Below are 20,000 nucleotides of genomic sequence, written 5' to 3' on the forward strand. Positions count from 1 at the left end.
GTTAAAACTGAAAAAGAACGTATATTAGGGATTGATATTAAGTTGAAATATTTTAGAAGAGTAAATTGCACATTGTCATTTTCATTTGGAAGATTGATTTAGGTTTTCTTTCAAAGGGGGGAGGGATGAGATGTATGAGGGGTCGGGGAGGAGGACCATTGCAAAATCTGTGCTGGCACATTGCAACCCTGCCAAAGTGTGCAAATAATTAGTATAGATTACCAAATATATCATAAACATGTCTGCAGATATAATAAATCATTTAATTAATACAGAGGAGCGTATAATTGAGCTTTTTTCAATAATGAAGCGCTGAGCAGGGTGAAAAAAAACCTTCAGTTTCAAGAGACATTTTACATTTTTAAAATTCTAAATCACATTTTTTGATTCGTCGTAAAAAAAAGTCTGAATATTTACGAATTAATTTGCAAATCTGCAAACCGGAAATTGCAACCCAGGAAGTGCAAGGTTGCAGAATTATGTTTGGATAAAAATCTAAAAAAAATATAAACTGAATGGAGCTTGATTAAGGCTGGGCTTGGCTGACAATTGTTGCACGCTCTTTAATTACACAATAAAATAACTAAAATAATAATGATAATGATAAAAGTAGTGATAGTGATAGTGATAAAAGATGTATTTTTTTCTCTTAATCTGAGCCTTCATGCAAATTTTTTCCTGTCAAGATTTACCGACTTTTATTAAAACCATTGAAAATTCAGTAATTAACGCAATCCATCCAAGGTTAATTTCTTGTTTTTACAAAAACAATTGGTTGCATTAATCTTAAAAATAAACTTATTCTTTAAAATGGATATTGTACAATGTACAACTGCTGTGCTATTATTAATTGGACTATTGAAAATCATATCTTTAGTCTATAATTAGTCGTTTTATATTACTAGGTATCATTATACTAAATCAAAGAATTATTTAAAAAAGACGATATCGAATTCGTCACTGAATTCCCATGTTTATTGGGACACCCTGTACTTGTTAGTTTTGTTGGAATTACTGTAGTAAAACAAATGTCGAAAAAATAGCCTATACAAAGAGAGAAAAATGAATTTGACGATTTTCTTAAATTTTATATTTAGGTATTCACTGAACGGTGGTATTAAGACTGTCCCAGTTCCCTACCTGCCAGCTGATACTGCCAGATCGGTCAGCTCGACCTCAGAATATGGAGTCGGAGGAGTCACCAGCAGACCAAACTCCAGGCACTCACATAGACCCAGGGGACCTGCCTCTACCTCAGGATCTAACTCAGGTTACTATTCTTATACAGCTCGGTAAACTATAGGTCCAGGTCTTAACTTTAGAACTCACTTTCCCTTATTAAATCTAGATTTTACATATTTCATATTAGACTTTTTTACATTTAATGTTCACAGGAGATAAGTCGAACAAACTCAAATTTTTTAATCCCTATATCTTTGCAATATTCCAGGATACTCTAGACAAAGCAGCAGGGGAGCTCTGGTAGCAAAATAAGAAACTTGAAAACTATCTGAAACCAGGATCAGAGATTAAAAGCAGAGTTAGCTCTCAAATCTATTTCAGAGATGTTCTAACCTGAAACCAAGAACAGAGATATCTCTTGAACCTATATCAGAGATCTTGTTTCATAAAAGCAAAAACAGAGATATCTCTTGAACCTATATCAGAGATCTTGTTTCTTAAAAGCAAGAACAGAGATATCTCTTGAACCTATATCAGAGATCTTGTTTCTTAAAAGCAAGAACAGAAATTTCTATGGAACCTATATAAGAGATCTTGTTTCCTAAAACCAAGAACAGAGATATTTTTTTACCTAAATCAGAGATTTTGTTCCTAAAACCAAGAACATAGATATTTCTTGAACCTTTTCAGAGATCTTATTCCTAAAACCAAGAACCTAGAGGTGTTTTTTTACCTAAATCAGAGATCTTGTTCCTAAAACCAAGAACAGAGATATTTCTTGAACCTTTCTCAAAGATCTGACTATACCAATAATAGATTATATGTATATACTCTTCTATTAGCTATATCAGATTTATAAAATCCTTTAGATAAGAGCATAGATCTTGTCTTCCCAAACCTAGAAGAAAAATATCTCTCTCGAACCTTTTTAATTTACATTTTAAAAAATTTGGAAAATAATTTTTTTAATTCTTTTTCGTTCCAGAAAAGCCGACTCAGAATTCTCCATGTAAAAAAAAGACGACAAAAAGTTACCCTATATAAGCTATGGTGAAATTTAAAAGACGTTTATTTATGTATTAACCTCCGCGGAGAAAAAATCCTGCTGATTTTTCTTTTTTTTTAAAGAATTTAGAACTTTTGAAAAGCAGTCTTTGCGATTTTTTCTCTGAATTTTAATAGTAAAAATAGAATCTTAAGATTAAGAAAGAATATTGAATTAAACTTTTTTGTTTATTTTTGCACGCAAAAAAATGAAATGAAACAAATTTCAACTCCCTTGTTTATACATTATGTTTAAAAATGAGTCTATTTACTTTTAAAATAGATAAATAGAAATGTACTAACATAGTTTGTAGAAAAAAAAATATTTCTTAAAAATGTATCTTTATAAATATTTCTAAATATTTGTTATAAAAGTTTTAAATATTAACACTAACATAGATTAGTTTGTATATAGTACATTTATATATATATATATATATATAATGCTAAAATAGTATTTGTTGGTAACCTATAGTGATCAACTTTTATGCCACAGGGTCTTTCTAATTTTAAACAAAATTCAACTGTTTTTTTAAAAGGAAAAATGGTTTTGAAATTCAAAATTGCAATATCTTTATATTAAAAATGCAAGGTTATTATATTCTTGAAATTTTAGTTTCAGTTTTATATTTTGTAAAAAAAAATATTTTTAAGACCTTGTAAATTTTGCCTTATAATGAAATAGTTTTGTTGTATGTATATAAAATAATGTCTTTTGTACAAAAAGAATACCCCCCCCCCCCTGCTAGAGCTCCTCCTTCTAGTATTTGATATCAATTTTTAAAATTTGAAAAAGTCAAGCGATCCTAAATATTCTCTTTTTTAACTAATTTTTACTTCTTCGTTTCTATTTCTAAATTCCCTAGTCGAGGTAAATGCTGTACTCCGGCAATTGGTATATGTGATGATTGTGAAATTTCATCCTGTAATTTTGAATTAGTTTCAACAATATTTTGCCAAGAAGTATTTTAAAAATTTGTTCTGGCTTTCAGCCAGTCTGACCCCCACCCTCTTTTTACAAGCTTTCTCCCCCCCCTTTCCTCTACATGTTTTAACCCATCCCCCACCGCAAATCCGTCAACTCCCAATCCTTTAAACCCATCTTTTAAGTCAGTTTTTTTTATAAAAAAATCTATATTTTTTACAAAATGTTATGTAGAACAAATTTCGTAAACCGAAATTTTCTTGTAAGAGCATTTTATAAAAACTAAAGTCTCTTTCTTAGCTATGAAAAAGTGACTCATTATTTCCCAAAAACGGTTTGTGATTTTTGTTCTACTTTACAAAACTGAGAGTAAAGGGAGACAGCAAAAGAGACTTTTTTTCCCCCCTCCCTCTAATCTCCAGTTTTGTTTTGGCTGTGATTCTTAAACTGGCTGTGTTAATTTTAATAAATGGTTTAAATTCTATATTTTTCATTTCAATCTACTGAGGGAGGGGCACAGGAAGCGGAAACGTTCAGAGAGAGAGAGAGAAGTTGAGAATATTTAAATTCTAATCTAAAATCTCACAAGTTGCAGGAAGAAAGGGGGGGGGTACATCAAAACAAAACGGGGGAGGTAAAAATATATTTAAGAATGTGTGAAAATGTGGGAGGTTCAAAAATATTTTAAATGTGTAGTAACCAAGATGTCCACTGTCCACGGTGTGTACTGTGATCACTAATCTCAATTTTGAACTCAACGTCTCTAAATCTGTAAGATATAATCATGAATAAAGTTTTAAAAGCCTTACAATGCAAATCTTTACAAAGTTTCGAAAGATTTTTTTTTTGAATTTATCACGTATTACATAATTTTCTTGGTAATTATCCAGAAAGAAAAAATCGTCTGAAATAAAAAACTCCAAAAACGTGATTTTCGAAAACAACCATTTAAGCGTTATTTTTAACCTCGCTAATTTATTTTATATATTTATTCAAAAATTCTAACGGATCCAAGTTTCCTGATTGAATACGCACAAATTGATGTAACAATGGTGCCTTCATAAAATTTCTGTTTTTTTATTTTCTTCCGCAGTTGTTAAACTTTAATTCATTATTAACAAAATAGAGTAAAACGAAAGATAAAAACTAAAAAAATTAAAAAGTAGAAATGAAGAAAAAGTGTATTTGGGATTCTTGCAATATATTCTTCTATGTAAGAAAGCTCTTTGCTCTTTATGTTTATGTTATGCTAAAAAAAGGCAAAAAAATGGTAAACAAATGTAAGCAATATTTTTTTTAAATATCAAAGTATAACACATGTTTCTTTTTTAATTTTCAATGGCTTTTCAAAAACATAGTTTTCAGATCTGCAGCTTTAATCAGAATAAAGTTATGGGCTATTTTAGATCTGCAGCTTTAATCAGAATAAAGTTATGGGCTATTTATCTGCAGCTTTAATCAGAATAAAGTTATGGGCTATTTTAGATCTGCAGCTTTAATCAGAATAAAGTTATGGGCTATTTTAGATCTGCAGCTTTAATCAGAATAAAGTTATGGGCTATTTTAGATTTTTTTACACAGACCGGACATTTTACCGCCCTCCTATGCATTAAAAAAAATGAGTTTCTACAAAAAAAATTTTAATTTCTATTCATTAAAAGTCGCAACATTTCACAGTGATAGTGTACAGAATGAGAGTGCTAGGACCAAAAGACTAGAGAGTGGTCGAAGCCTGTTTAGGGTAAAGATAGCTATTGCGGGCCAAACGGACGAACCAATTGGCTGAATTTTTTTTTGAGGGGACCCATGAGTACCTTGGGGGTAAAAAAATCGATATGTTTTATTCGAAATTTTTTCCAAAGTGTTTCAAATTCTTTAAAGAAATGGAGATTTTACCTAAAACACAAATTTCCAAATCCATAAAAACTTAGACTATTTGATCTTGCAGAATCCATAGTTTGAAATATTTAAGGTCTACAATATTGGATTAGAAAATCTGAGTTTGTGACAAAAAAGGAAAATATAATTTTAAAATGACTCCAAGTTTATAGATTTTATAATATCTTGGCTTTGGTAAGCAAACAAATGTTTTCAAATTTTAGAGAATCATTTTTTTAACAAAGCTTGATTTTATTTGTCATTCTTATATTTGTTTTGTCTTTTTTTAAAGAATTATATTGTTTTTAATTATTAGAGATTAGGGAGGATAGAATTAAAGGAATCGAGAACTATAAATAGGGTATTGAAAAGAGAGTAAATGGAAGGAGGGTGGTGGTTTTAAATTTAAAATTAAATTTAGGTGAGATTAGTTAATTTTTCTGACGAAATTCTCTTTACAAAAGTTTCCTTTATGGGGTCTGTTGAAAAACAAGAAAATCGAAAAATTGTGTTTTTTGCATGTTTTGTTGGATAGAAATCCGTGGAATTATCAGAGCCTACTATGGTACTGTTTACAGTATAAGCACTGAAAGAGAATGAAAACTTGGAAAACAAAATCCTGCTTACTCATAAACTACAACAACCTTGGCATTCAAGCAACAAGGCAGAGCAAAACTAGTTTCAGACAAAATGATTTAATACACTTTATATGTACAATGTACTGCTTGTATATTGTATAACACACTAAACACATGGTGCAAGATATACATGCTTTCAAATTAAACAATAAAAAAAAGTGAAATAAATATTGAAAATACATTATATATAAATTTTTCAAATGATTATTCTTTCAATTTAGAAAGTGGTTGAAACATAACAATTTATCTGAACCTGGCAGAAAATGAATAATAAGGATGTATGCAATGCCGTCTCTAATCAGGAAGAAGAATGGTATGATCTATGCAGGTCTGAGGCCTATTCTATGTAGTGCCTGGAATTTGACCGTGAAACCTGGAGTAAAAAGTGAACCCTGCCGCACACCGAAACTCATCCATCAATAAATCCACCTCTGTATCTTCTGTATCTCCATATCTTCGCGGAAAGGTTAAAAAAGGTTGAAGTGTCAAGGATTCTATGATTTTAAGGTTCTAAAAAAATTTGTTCCGTTTTCTTCCAATAATAAAAAACATTAAAATTTTTTTCTTATTAAAATCTCTTAAAGGGACTGTAAATATAATTTATGGTGACCTTTCTGATATAAAGTGTTGCATAGCTTATAAGAAATCTTTAAACCTTCTTCTGAATAGCAATGAGCACGTTTTTCTATAAATTTTGACAATAACATTCTTCTCTTCTAATGTATAAATCAGACCACGTGACTGTTGCAGAGAAACTATTATTCAGACTGTAAAATTTTAGAATATAAAAACAAAGATATCTTATCTATTCATGATCAAACACAGGGTCGAAGATAAGGGGGGGGGGTCCAAAAATCGTTCTCTAAGAAATTAGCGAGGTAGTTTTCTTAGTTTATTCATATTATAAAATGTATTAAATCTAGTGAATGTTACAACGAATACTAAAATGAATATTCTAATCATAATAACCAGACTTTTATTTACATTCTTTACGCTAGGGTTTAAAACTGCATCAAATTTTAATTCACACAACAATTTAATTCAATCCTTTGAAATGCATGAGTTTATGTAAATAAAAACTAAATGAATAAAGCGCGGAATATCAAAGGAAGAAGTTGTGATAAACCATTTAATTGTTGTAATATAAGAAATAATTTAAAAGTATCACGCAAACCATGTAAGTCTGGAAATCTTTTGCATTAAACATGATTCCATTCTCATTTAAACCTTTAAAGGGACTCGTAATTTCAAGTGATCAATAATGCAAAGATTACAATGCCCGATTCACAACGGTACCATTGAAACCCCAATCTGATCAGAAATGTGGAAGATATTTTAGTTTTTCTAGCTCTAAAAGTGTTTATTTCCTTTATGTTTTTGAATGTTACTTTTGTAGAGAACTCACGATGAAAATAAATTGTTTTCAAAACTATAAACTTGAATATCTAATTTATATATTTGATATCAGACAAACCTCTGAAGGGAACCACGGTGAATTTGGCATTGCCATCTTTGCATGGAGGGTCACTTGAGATTACGCTTACAGTCCCTTTGAGGGTTAAGGACATTCTAGTCAAAGGTTTTCATTTTGATTTTGGGATTTGGTTATCGAAAATCCAGGAATAGTACGAAAGTTATAAGGCCTGACTTTTATGGAAATCCGAAATATTTTAATTTTTATACATCATCTTCATTGTATATAAGTCTGTATTCCATATTATTTTGGGGACCTCTGTAAGAATGTAAAAATCCATGATTATCTGGTTTTGTACAAGCCACTACCTGATCTTTCTTTCACACTCGGACTATTGTCTTATATACAATATACTTGATTGGAATTTAATCATTAGAAGAATATTAGATTGGATTCTTGGGAGATCAATCATTTCTGGTTTCTATTGTTTTCATGATGAATTCTTCTTATCAATTCATCTATTCATCCTTCTTTATATTCTTCTGTTCATCCATTTATCTATTAATCCATTTTTCTATTTATCTATTTATCTATTCATCTATTCATCTGTTTAAATATTCATCTATTCATCTTTTTCGTTGTTTATCTATTTATATATTCATATATTTATCTATTCATATAGTATCTATTCATCTATTCATTTGTTTATCTATTTGATTATTTATCTATTCATCTATTTATCTATTCATCTATTAATTTATTTATCTATTCATACATATTTATCTATTCATACATATTTATCTATTCATTTGTTTATCTATTCATTTATTTATCTTAATCTTAACTTAATTTTAAATAAACCCATCTCTGAAGTTTCATCCTATCCAGGAAAACCCATCTCTGAAGTTTCATCCTATCCAGGAAAACCCATCTCTGAAGTTTCATCTTATCCAGGAAAACCCATCTCTGAAGTTTCGTCCTATCTAGGAAAACGCATCTCTGAAGTTTCATCCTATCCAGGAAAATCCATCTCTGAAGTTTCATCCTATCCAGGAAAACCCATCTCTGAAGTTTCATCCTATACAGGAAAACCCATCTCCGAAGTTTCATCCTATCCAGAAAAACCCATATCTGAAGTTTCATCCTATCCAGGAAAATCTATCCCTGAAGTTTAATCCTATCCAGGAAAACCCATATCTGAAGTTTCATCCAATCCAGGAAAACCCTTCTCTGAAGTTTTATCCTATCCAGGAAAACCCATCTCTGAAGTTTCATCCTATCCAGGAAAATCTATCCCTGAAGTTTCATCCTATTCAGGAAAACCCATATCTGAAGTTTCATCCTATCCAGGAAAACCCATATCTGAAGTTTCATCCTATCCAGGAAAATCCATCTCTGAAGTTTCATCCTATCCAGGAAAATCTATCTCTGAAGTTTCATCCTATCCAGGAAAACCCATCTCTGAAGTTTCATCCTATCTAGGAAAACTCATCTCTGAAGTTTCATCCTATCCAGGGTAACCCTGTATTTTCACTTTTAATTTATCAATGTCTTTATCCCTATTTTGTGAGAAGACTTGAACAGTTGGCTGATTGAACCAGGGGTTGGGTGATAAATCCTTTAAAATGATTTTATGCTTTAATCCGTCTACCCTGTACACCTCTACACTCTACATCAATCTTAAACCACAGATAGATATTACCCAGGGCCGGTGTAATCATTCAATATTTTTATCCAACAAAAAAAAAATAGAATTAAGATTTAATGTTAAAGGGAGCAATTGCGAAAAATGACATTGAAATTGAAAACTCTGGTTTATTTGCAGTACCCGACCTATTTGAAGTACCCGATCTATTTGCAGTACCTGACCTATTTGCACTACCTTACCTACTCTTACGCAGCTAAGAGCAAGTTGTACACCTTATGAATCCTCTTCTTCTCGTGAGATTAGTGTTTAAAGTATTAAATCATGAATCAATTGGCACTATTTAAAGGGACTGTTCGTGCAATTTCAAGTGAACCTTCATGCACAGATGGCAATGTCTGATTTACATCATTATCAGCCTTGTCTGATTAATTATCCATTACGTACAATATTTATAAATTCGAAAGCTGACTATTTTCAATTATGGGATCTCTACAAGTGACTTGCGATTTACAACGGTACCTTTAAAAGCTTTGTCTGATCAAGTATAAATTAGAAATAAATGAAATATCTGAAACTGTTTCAAGGGTACCGTGGAGAATCGGGCATCGCCATCTTAGACCACTTGAAATTACGCTTACAGTCCCTTTAATGTTTGTACAACGTCACAGGCAGTTAGTCCGTAATAGAAGAGAGACCAAATATTCGTCACAACTTTAAGGTCGCAGAGCCTAGAGGGCGGAATAGTTAAAATTCACATCTTAACATCAGATAGAAATAAATATAATCAAAATTTAATATTTGTTCAATTTGTACCCGGAACCATTAATCTATTCACGAACACTTCCTTTGATTCAAAATTAACGTAAAATCCCTTTTAAACATTAGGAATTAAGGATTTTATTGTTGTAAAACTTAATGTTTATGAAATTTTTATTCATTTTAACATTTTTTAAATGAAACCCATTTTTTGCATATTATATTGTTGTTCATCTGTCAGAATATTAAATTTTTTCAATTAAGAAAAAAAAGATGCTTGAAGGGCTGATCCATGTTTACAATATTTTGCACAATACAACTTGTATGTTTTATGTTGCAAATCTTGAATTTTGCATATCTTGAATTGCCAACTATTATTTATTTGTCTTCCCTTTTTGCATTTTCGTCTCTTGTTGTCTACTGTGCATTCTTCTTTTTATAATAACCAAAGATTTTATAAGGATTGATTAACAACTAAACTGTTGTTATTGGTGAAATCCCCACTATTTTTTAAAAAATTGATATATAAAGAATCACTTTATTAATGTCTCATTGAATTAAAATATTGTATTATCCCTATATTCTTGTTTTTCATATCATTGAAACAGTTATTTTTGTTTTTGACATCATTGGTTGAAATTATGCCTTTATTATCGTTTTTCATTACCATTGGTTGAAACTTGAAATTATTGTATTATCTCGCTATCCTTGTTTTTCATTATCATTGGTTTGAATTCTTGTATTATCCCTCTATCCTTGTTTTTCATTACTTTTGGTTTAAACTATTGAATTATTATTCTGCCCTTATTGGTTGAAATTATTGTATTATCCCTCAATATCATTGAAACAGTTATTTTTGTTTTGAATATCATTGGTTGAAATTATGCCTTTTCATCGTTTTTTATTACCATTGGTTGAAATTATTGTATTATCTCGCTATCCTTGTTTTTCATTACCATTGGTTGAAATTATTGTATTATCTCGCTATCCTTGTTTTTCATTATCATTGGTTAAAAGTTTTGTATTATCCATCTATCTTTGTTCTTTATTATCATTGGTTGAAAATATTGTATTATCCATCTAACCTTTTTTATTATCATAGAATGAAATTAATGTATTATCCATCTATCCTTGTTTTTATTATCATTGATTAAAGTTATTGTATTATCCATCTATCTTTGTTTTCATATCAACTAGTTAGAATACGGATTTATAAAGGAATTGAATCTTTGCCACAAATTCGAATTTTCTAATCCCTATAAATTTAAAAAATATTGGCATAAGCCTTTGGTATTTCAAACTTTGATAATTTAATCTAAGAGAATTTATAGTTTGAAATATCTAAGATCTACGACATCGGGTCCCAATTTCTTGGGATTTGAAAATCAGAGTTTGTGGCAAAGACTCAATTCCTTTCTTTTTAAAATTAATGTTTATTTTATTTAATAAGGTCTCCATGTTTGTTTTTATTATAGTTGGTTGAATTTATTGTAAAATCCATCCGTCCATGTTTTCAATGTCATTGGTTGAAATTATTATGCAGGAATGAAGCAAATGTTGCAGGCAATGCCAGGGCTAAACTACAAACAGCTTAATGTATTGCATAGCAAGAATATACTTCAGTGGTACCATGGTCTGTGCTTGTACTGCATGCTGTGTACTGTGCTTGTACTGCATGCTGTGTACTGTGCTTGTACTGCATGCTGTGTACTGGGCTTGTACTGCATGCTAATTTTGTTTTTCTGTTCCATAAACTTAAATTTAGAACGCATATAAACTAAACTTTAAATATGCACAGACATATATTCAATAAAATAAAACAAGACATGGGGCTGAAATTTTTTGTGGACACTCATGGGTGACCGGGGTGTGTTGTAGGCGTAAATCAAATTCGATTTTTTTTCAAAAAAGATTTTTTTCAAATTTTTTTCAAATTTTTTTTATATAATACAAACTGTTTCAATTTATGTCTGTTCATTAGGATGTAAATCTATTAATCTTTTAAGATGCATGTCTATCTGTTATGGTGTATTTTGGTCTATATCTATAACGATGCAAGTCTATTTAACGGATAGATATATGACTTCTTTAACAAATCTGTCTATCTGTCTATCTGTCTATCTGTCTATCCGATTACTCTTTCTTTGAATCTTCCTTCATCTAAATTATTCTCGTCATTCTTCTTTTTAAACTCAAATCAAAGGACAAGTGTGAAGATATATTCATGGACTTAGGAGTACAGAAATCAAAGGACAAGCGTGAAGATAAATTCATGGACTCAGGAGTATAGAAATCAAAGGACAAGTGTGAAGATATATTCATGGACTCAGGAGTACAGAAATCAAAGGACAAGTGTAAAGATATATTCATGGACTTAGGAGTACAGAAATCAAAGGACAAGTGTAAAGATATATTCATGGACTCCGTAATACAGGAATCAAAGGACAAGAGTGGAGATATATTCATGGACTCAGGAATACAGGAATAAAAGAACAAGAGTGGAGATATATTCATTGAATCAGGAATACAGGAATAAAAGAACAAGAGTGGAAATATATTCATGGAATCAGGAATACAGGAATAAAAGAACAAGAGTGGAGATATATTCATGGAATCAGGAATACAGGAATAAAAGAACAAGAGTGGAGATACATTCATGGACTTAGGAATACAGAGCCCGCGATTTAAAAGCTTCGGCTCGAGTCTTAATTCCTTAATCGCAGCTTTAAGACCCAATCTTCGACCCAACTCTGACGACAGCTTGTGTCACGTGATTGACAGCTGCGAGATCTTAGGCTCGACTTAAGGAGTTAGGCCCAATGAAAATAAAACCGACCTTTGTTGGTTTTAGTGGAGAATAAGGCTCAATGTTGGGTCTTATTCTCATCAAAACTCGGAATTCACCAATTCCAACTATGAAAATCCGCCAAATACAACATTAAACCGGTTTTATGAACTAAATTCTGTTGAAAAATAGATGCAACTTAAATTCGAAAGCCCGAGCCGTAAATAAGGCTCAACAACAGCTTAGACCCGAGTCGTATTTTCTTGAATTTTTTAAATCGCCGGCTCAGGAATCAAAGGACAAGAGTGGAGATATATTCATGGACTTAGGAATACAGAAAATAATCAGAAACGAACAGAGCACATTTAGGTAATGTTAAGAGTTCTGTCATAATTATAATTTAGAATTCATTGAAAGTTTTCGATATGTTAACGGAAAGTGTATTCAAGGACGAAATATAAAAGCAAGGATGAACTTTTGGGATCATTCCCTTTAATTTAGAGTCCATTAGTTCCCCCTGACAGTCCTGGAGAGGCTTTTATTCAAAATATCCATTTTCCTTTTATACTGCTGAATAGGTGGGCCTAGTGCTTAGTATTCATATAAAACATGCATTTAGACATAAATCACAGGTCCTTAGAAACCTTTTACTAAATTGTTATCTTAGGTTTTTAAAGGCTCGGCAAATGTTCTTATTTGTTTTCGAGTAAAGGGATCGCTCTGTTACGTTTTAAGAGACTATTAATGCAATTTGAAGTAATCTTCATTAAAAAAGTATTCTTCAAGCCTTCTGAGTAATAGTTTTTATATCTTAAAAAAATATATAATTTTTCTTTCGATTTTTCAACGTTGTCTTCATGCACAAGTCACTTTTGTAGTAACAACACTTCTGCCCTCCTTTAGCTGGGAAAAACAGAGCAATAACCAGAAAAATGATTATTTAAAATTCTAAGATTTAATTCTTTAAATTATTTAATGCGCCTTAAAAGTTATAACTCATATATTAGCCCGGTTACTCTTCAGGTCTCATTCTTAGGGAGGAACACTGTGTAATGTTTCGTTTCTTTTCATGATATATACAATGCCTGGGTCTAATTGCCCGCCATTAAATCAATTTCTAGGATTGAAAACTGAATTAATGATAAAATACTTTCAATATTAAACCAATATAAACCAGCACCCTGAGATGGGGTTCAATAAATCTAAAACTATCAAATTACAATTTAAAGGGACTGTAAGCGTAATTTAAAAACCTGTATCTGATCGATAAAGAGGAAGTTAACGTCGTTTATCGAGGTTTAAAGTGGTTATTAATTGAAAATAAACAGTTTTCAAAATTATTGAAAATTATTGATCAGACAAAGCTTTCAAGGGTACCGTTGTAAATCAGACAAAGCTTTCAAGGGTACCGTTGTAAATCGGGCATTGCAAACTTTACATGAAGGCTCACTTAATGTTTTTACATTAAAAAAAACAGAATTTTGACATTTACAAAGGTTATGTAATTTAAAATGCCCAGAACATTTTATAAATCTGATAATAACGATATTGGCATTATTGTTTCAAAATTTCAGATTTAGACAATTTCGTGCTTGTCTTTTCTGAAAAAATCCACCATGTCACTCTCTTTGGCCGCCATTTAAAAATGTTAAGATGTAATATTGACGATATTTTTTTCAAAACATATACCGTTGTGAATCGATAAGGGGTCACATAAAATTAAGTCGCCATCTTTATATTTTGATATATTTAAACGATGACATGTTGTAAATTGTTTATTTTTCTGTTTACAATTTGACAGGATGCAGGGGCGTATCTTAAGAAATTTTCTCAAAAGATGGCACTTGTATAAAATGTATCATCTTTATCTTTGAAAGGAGGGGTTTCAGCTTCTTTGTTTAAAAAAGGTTTATTACGGTTATATACCCTCGTCCAGATTCAGTTTCCGATCCAGATCCAGATCCAGATCCAGATTCAGATTCAGATCCAGATCCAGATCCAGATCCAGATCCAGATCCAGATCCAGATCCAGATCCAGATCCAGATTCAGATCCAAATTAAAATCCAGATCCAGATCCAGATCCAGATCCAGATCCAGATCCAGATCCAGATCCAGATCCAGATCCAGATCCAGATTCAGATCCAAATTCAGATCCAAATTCAGATCCAGATTCAGATACAGATTCAGATACAGATTCAGATACAGATTCAGATACAGATTCAGATACAGATTCAACAAATTTATTTAATGTTTTAAAACCAACTATATTCGCACTCTCACGTCTCTAAAAAAAAGATGATAATACTTTTTATTTGTTATTAAAATTGCAAATGTCATTTCTGCATTGTTGAATTTTATCCGACACTTCTTTAGATTTTAAATACCGAATTTGTTCAAGCCGAACTAAAAAAATAGATCTGATTGATGCAGTCGATAAAAAATATTTTTGCGAACAAAAAAATACTCTTTGTTACGCCATTTATAATGGTTAATTGCTTTTAAGCTGCCTCTGATCTTACTTTATCAACAAATCTATCTATCTATCTATCTATCTATCTATCTATCTATCTATCTGTCTATCTTTCTATCTATCTATCTATCTATCTATCTATCTGTCTATCTTTCTATCTATCTATCTATCTATCTATCTATCTTTCTATCTATCTAGATAGCTAGCTATCTATCTATCTAGTTTAGGCCTATATGCCCTAAGGATGAAATTATTAAGGCTATCTATAAGCTTCCACTGAGAAACTATTACAAAGAAATATCATCACTTCATTTTTAAAGATCATCTATCTATCTATCTATCTATCTATATATCTATCTATAGTTGGGTACAAGGTTTTAATGCAAGGAAAGTTATTTCAGAGATGTACGCATCTTTTGTACTGCAGTGTACTGTCTCGGGGCGGTAATGTAATCACAAGACGGATGTCACAGCTTGACATGGGATCCATCTGTCACCTAAAAAACCAATGAAATATTCTGGTCGTAGGAAAGTATTATGTGAATTATCAAAATTTTCAAAATTCAATGCTTTTATCCTGCTCGGAAACTAAACGAACACTGATGCATCTATTCTTGTTTACAAATTCCGCCCAGAGAGAACTGGTTTCAATATGTACGCAGAGTATACATAACTGCAATTAACTTTCCTTGCAAAATAACCCCGGTCTGGCATATCTAAAACATTTATGAAACTATTGCGCACTTATTCATGCATGCTCAGTGCTCACTTCATACTCAGTTTTATTAAAGCAGTGCTTTAAACAAATCATAGTGCTATAATATAAAATTAACTGCATAATATTAAAGCATGCTTTAAAAGTTTAATTGGTTCCCAGATTTTCTCTAAAAAATCGGATATTTCTATATCTATTTTTGCAAGTTCAGTAAAAATAAGATTGAATTTTGCTTTCTTGACTTAAAAAAAAGTTATCATATAGTCATCTATCTATCTATCTATCTATCTATCTTTTCCATATAAATCTCACAGTTAACACGAGTTTTGCTTGCCTGCTAATTTTCTTGTTTGTTTTTTCATATGTAGACAAGAAAGCTGGCTTTGAAGAAAACTTCTTGCATCCGAATGATAAAACTCAATTTAAAAATGTAAAATCTTGTGAGAATTTCATGTTGGGAGAACGTGGCCCAAGTGTCAGATTCCTTCAGGTTCTAATCATTTTCTGTCAATATTTGACGTAAACCCCCTCCCCTCTCTCCCCCTTATCCCCTTCCCCCCCTCACCCGTCCTAGATTCTACAGAGCGTCCCATATCATATTAGATTATCAACAATCTTTAACGCCAAAATACGCACATAATACGCGAAATATTTAGTATTTTCTGCCAACAAAATTTTCTATTGGCCTTATGAAATTTTTTAAATCGATTCATTCTTCTTAAATTTTCTGATTTGTCCCACAAATCGTAATTTAGACCCATTTTCGCGGTCTAATTTGATGTGGGACACCCTGTAGAAAGTGTGGAAAACCTTTAAAATCTGACATTGCATACAACATACAACAACATGTAAACAAAAATGTATTAAAAATGTACACTTACGTACATACTGTTCGAATTTATGAACAGAATTTTAGAGATATCTTACAATTACATCTACCACTCTGTTAGAAATTTAGAATGCTTACGAAATAATCGATATCCCAAAATCTTTGTATTTCTTTAAACAGGGTTATGTTGGACAATAGGTAGGTCATAAATTTCAAGAAAAAAAGTGATTTTACGCCGAAAAAATTATAAAAAAAACTTATCTGGTTCCAACGATTTCACAACTTTTAGATAGTTCTTCAGAAAAAAGGAGTTGTGTTAGAAAATACAATTTTTTCATATTTTTCACCAAGCTCTTTCCATTATCACCCCCCACCCATCCCAGCCCCCCCCCCTTAAGTTTAAGGTACATCCTTAACTGCATTTTTAACATGTTCATAAAACTAAAAACTTATTTCAAGCCTTGTTTAACCCCCCCCGCAACCCTTTCTCATCAATCCTTAAAACTTTCCCTGCCTCGAAACCTTCAATCATCATCTCTTAAAACCCCCTCACTCCTGATTGCTATATGTTAAGTGTCTAACCTTAATATATTTTTAATGGGGAACACCCAGGCCCATAGCATTAGACATCCTAATTCATCATCCTCCTAAATTAAATACCCAAAAAACAGGGTGTCAAAATAGACTTCCTAAATTGAATGTCCTAATGACAGGGTGTCTAAATATTCTTCCCTGGATTTAAAACCATATAGCAAGGTGTCCAAACATACTTTATAAAATAAATACTCGATCAAAGAACCAAACCAAATCCATCTAAATAAAATTCATTCATATCAAATTCACTACCAATCCATCCAAAGCAAGTCAATCCAAACCAAATAACTCTAAATCCACCAACCCATCCAGACGAAATCCATCCAAAGAAATCCTTATAAATCAACTGTATCCAAAACAAATCCAATCCATCCAAATTAAATTCATAACCAATCAATCCAAATTCAATTAATCCATCTATAACCAATCCATCCAAAGCAAGTTCGTCCAAAGATATCCAAAAAAATTAAATTCATCTAAACCAAATCTATTCATTGTGTTGTGTTATATGTGTAAATGATAAAATGTCAGGGTTGGTTTTAAATTGTTGCAATTTTCCGGGACACCCATCTTGAATACAGCCAACACACACAATTGGCCTGGGTGGGAAAATTCCAACCAAGATAAACTAAGGTTGGGGAGGGCTGGGGTTGGGTTTGGCCGGGGAGGGGGAAATTTCAAAGTTTTTTGTGTGGTGCATTTGTCCACATAATAAGTCGTCTTCTTTTGTACTCCACTATACAGTATGATTTTATATTCAAAATATATACAATACTTTTAAGCAATTGTCATTCTAAAAACAGCACTCCTCGAAATAATATCAAATGTTTGCTAATAACCTAAAATTTTACACTTCGCTACTTCTCTTAAGATTGTTGCCAGTGTTGAACACTTTCCAGCTTTATACTCATAGAGAATAGAATATATAGAGAGGAATTAAAAGAATCTCTCGGTATGAATTTGTTCAGTCCCTTTCAGCCTGAAAGGGAGTTCAAAGTGTACAAATCATGTAAATGTTCACAAATTATATGCAGTAGAGTACATTAATACAGTATGTTCCCTAGACTATCCATTTCAATTTAGAATTTTTTAAACTGTTAAATAAACTTTATAATGAATTAGGTGAATAAAAACATTATTTGATTTATAGTTATAACGGAAAATCATCGTTTGTAAAGTGGAAGGCATAGAGTCTATGTGAAATGATCATTGGTCAATTATGAAACCAGCATATTTCATAATTTGGTTGGTCTTTTAACAATAATTTTAAATTATCTATAAAATGATATTCCAGGGCCCAACAGGTTATATAGCATAAAGATGTGAAGTACACCTGCAGTATGGAAACAGTACAACAAAATGGCCGTTTTACACTTTTTTCCAGTAAATTCCTCTCTATATATTCTATTCTCTATGTTTATACTCCTATACAGTTATACTGTCTTTATAATCTTAAACTTTTATCTAAGTATTCATCATGTTTTTAAATATATCTTTGAATTCCTTCAACATTGTGTTTCAGTTTCACTCAATTCTCGTTTCCAGATTTCTTGGCTAATTTTGAATAAACGATACCTTTCTATGTAGCGTTCAAGTTTCAACGCTGTCTATATATGTAACGTTCCATCATCTTGAGACTCTACGCAGTATATTGGATTGGGTTTGCTACGCAGTATATTGGATTGGGTTTGCTACGCAGTATCTTGAGAGATTGATATTGTATTTAGGCTGTATAGTTTAATTGAATGCAAATACATGCAGGAGGCCCTTCCAGCAATGTAAACTTAAATCTCTAGTATTAACGTTAAACCACTACAATCTCCCAGGAAGAAATTGTAGTTGATATTCAGTTGCATTTGTATACATAATACTAGATTATAGATTACCTAGGCCGAGGGGGGGGAGGGGGCAAATGCAATTGGAAATTGCATGTACATACTGGCAGATTTATTGCAAAGAAAGGAAACACCGCAATTTTACCACGTTTAATAAACTATGATTTCACAGGGGTTTAGCATGCAAGCCCTATATATTCTTAACCCTATTACTAACCTTTGTTAAAAGATACACGGAGACGGGATTTAAAGCTTTCGGCAGATTCGCGTCATACACGGAGACAGGGTTTAAAGCTTTCGGGAGATTCGCGTCATACACGGAGACGGGTTTTAAAGCTTTCGGGAGATTAGCGTCAAACAACGGAGACGGGGTTTAAAATTTTCGGGAGATTCGCGTCATACACGGAGAAAGGTGTTAAAGCTTTCGGGAGATTCGCGTCAAACACGGAGACGTGGTTTAAAGCTTTTGGGAGATTCGCGTCATACACGGAGACGGGTTTTAAAGCTTTCGGGAGATTAGCGTCAAACAACGGAGACGGGGTTTTAAATTTTCGGGAGATTCGCGTCATACACGGAGAAAGGTGTTAAAGCTTTCGGGAGATTCGCGTCAAACACGGAGACGTGGTTTAAAGCTTTCGGGAGATTCGCGTCATACACGGATACGGGGTTTTAAGCTTTTGGGAGATTTGCGTCATACACGGAGACGGGGTTTAAAGCTTTCGGGAGATTCGGGTCAAACACGGAGACGGGGTTTTAAGCTTTCGGGAGATTCGCATCTTCTGAATTGTTATCCTTTACAACATACTCACTGCAGCTTGTTTTAACCAATTTTAAGATTGATTTAATTTGTTATTTTTAACGTGTAAAAGCATTTCTTAACTTTTTCAAAAGAAGATGGAGTTTAGAGAAGTTAGCCTATAGGAACATGCATTGCACCTCCATACTTCAATTTCCGTGCCCCTCTTCCCACAGGCTACACATGTCTCTACCCCCCCCCCCCCATTTTTAGGGTAAAAGGAACTGAAAAGCTACTTCTATTTTTAGGTACACGCCCTAATTACTCCTCCGTCGATATTCAGAGAAAGGTACCGCTGTGAATCATACATGAGGCTCTTTAAAAATTCCATCAACAGTTCCTTTTAATGATTAAAAGTAAGATGAACGCTGTGTAAACTTATAGAAGGCGGACACATGTTAAAGTATGAAGTAATTGTTTATGAAGAAAATTGAAAATGAAGAAGAAGTAATGAAATAAGTAGTTAAACTGTTTCATAATTTCTTAGGAA

General features: G+C 32.0%; 1 protein-coding gene across 2 annotated transcripts in view; it reads left to right on the forward strand.

Annotated features, from left to right (window-relative positions):
• Positions 1–1,790, forward strand: part of LOC111712591 (uncharacterized) — a 39,929-nt gene extending 38,139 nt beyond the window's left edge. For both annotated transcript variants that reach the window (XM_023487245.1, XM_023487246.1), the window contains 2 exons: positions 1,098–1,270; positions 1,451–1,790. In XM_023487245.1, coding sequence (XP_023343013.1) covers positions 1,098–1,270; positions 1,451–1,494 — 217 coding nt within the window. In that variant the 3' untranslated portion in view covers positions 1,495–1,790. The remainder of the gene's footprint in view (positions 1–1,097; positions 1,271–1,450) is intronic.
• The last annotated feature ends 18,210 nt before the right edge of the window (positions 1,791–20,000 follow it).

The sequence above is a fragment of the Eurytemora carolleeae genome, unplaced genomic scaffold, assembly GCF_000591075.1.
Source record: "Eurytemora carolleeae unplaced genomic scaffold, Eaff_2.0 scaffold1294, whole genome shotgun sequence".
NCBI classification, from domain to species: Eukaryota; Metazoa; Arthropoda; class Copepoda; order Calanoida; family Temoridae; genus Eurytemora; species Eurytemora carolleeae.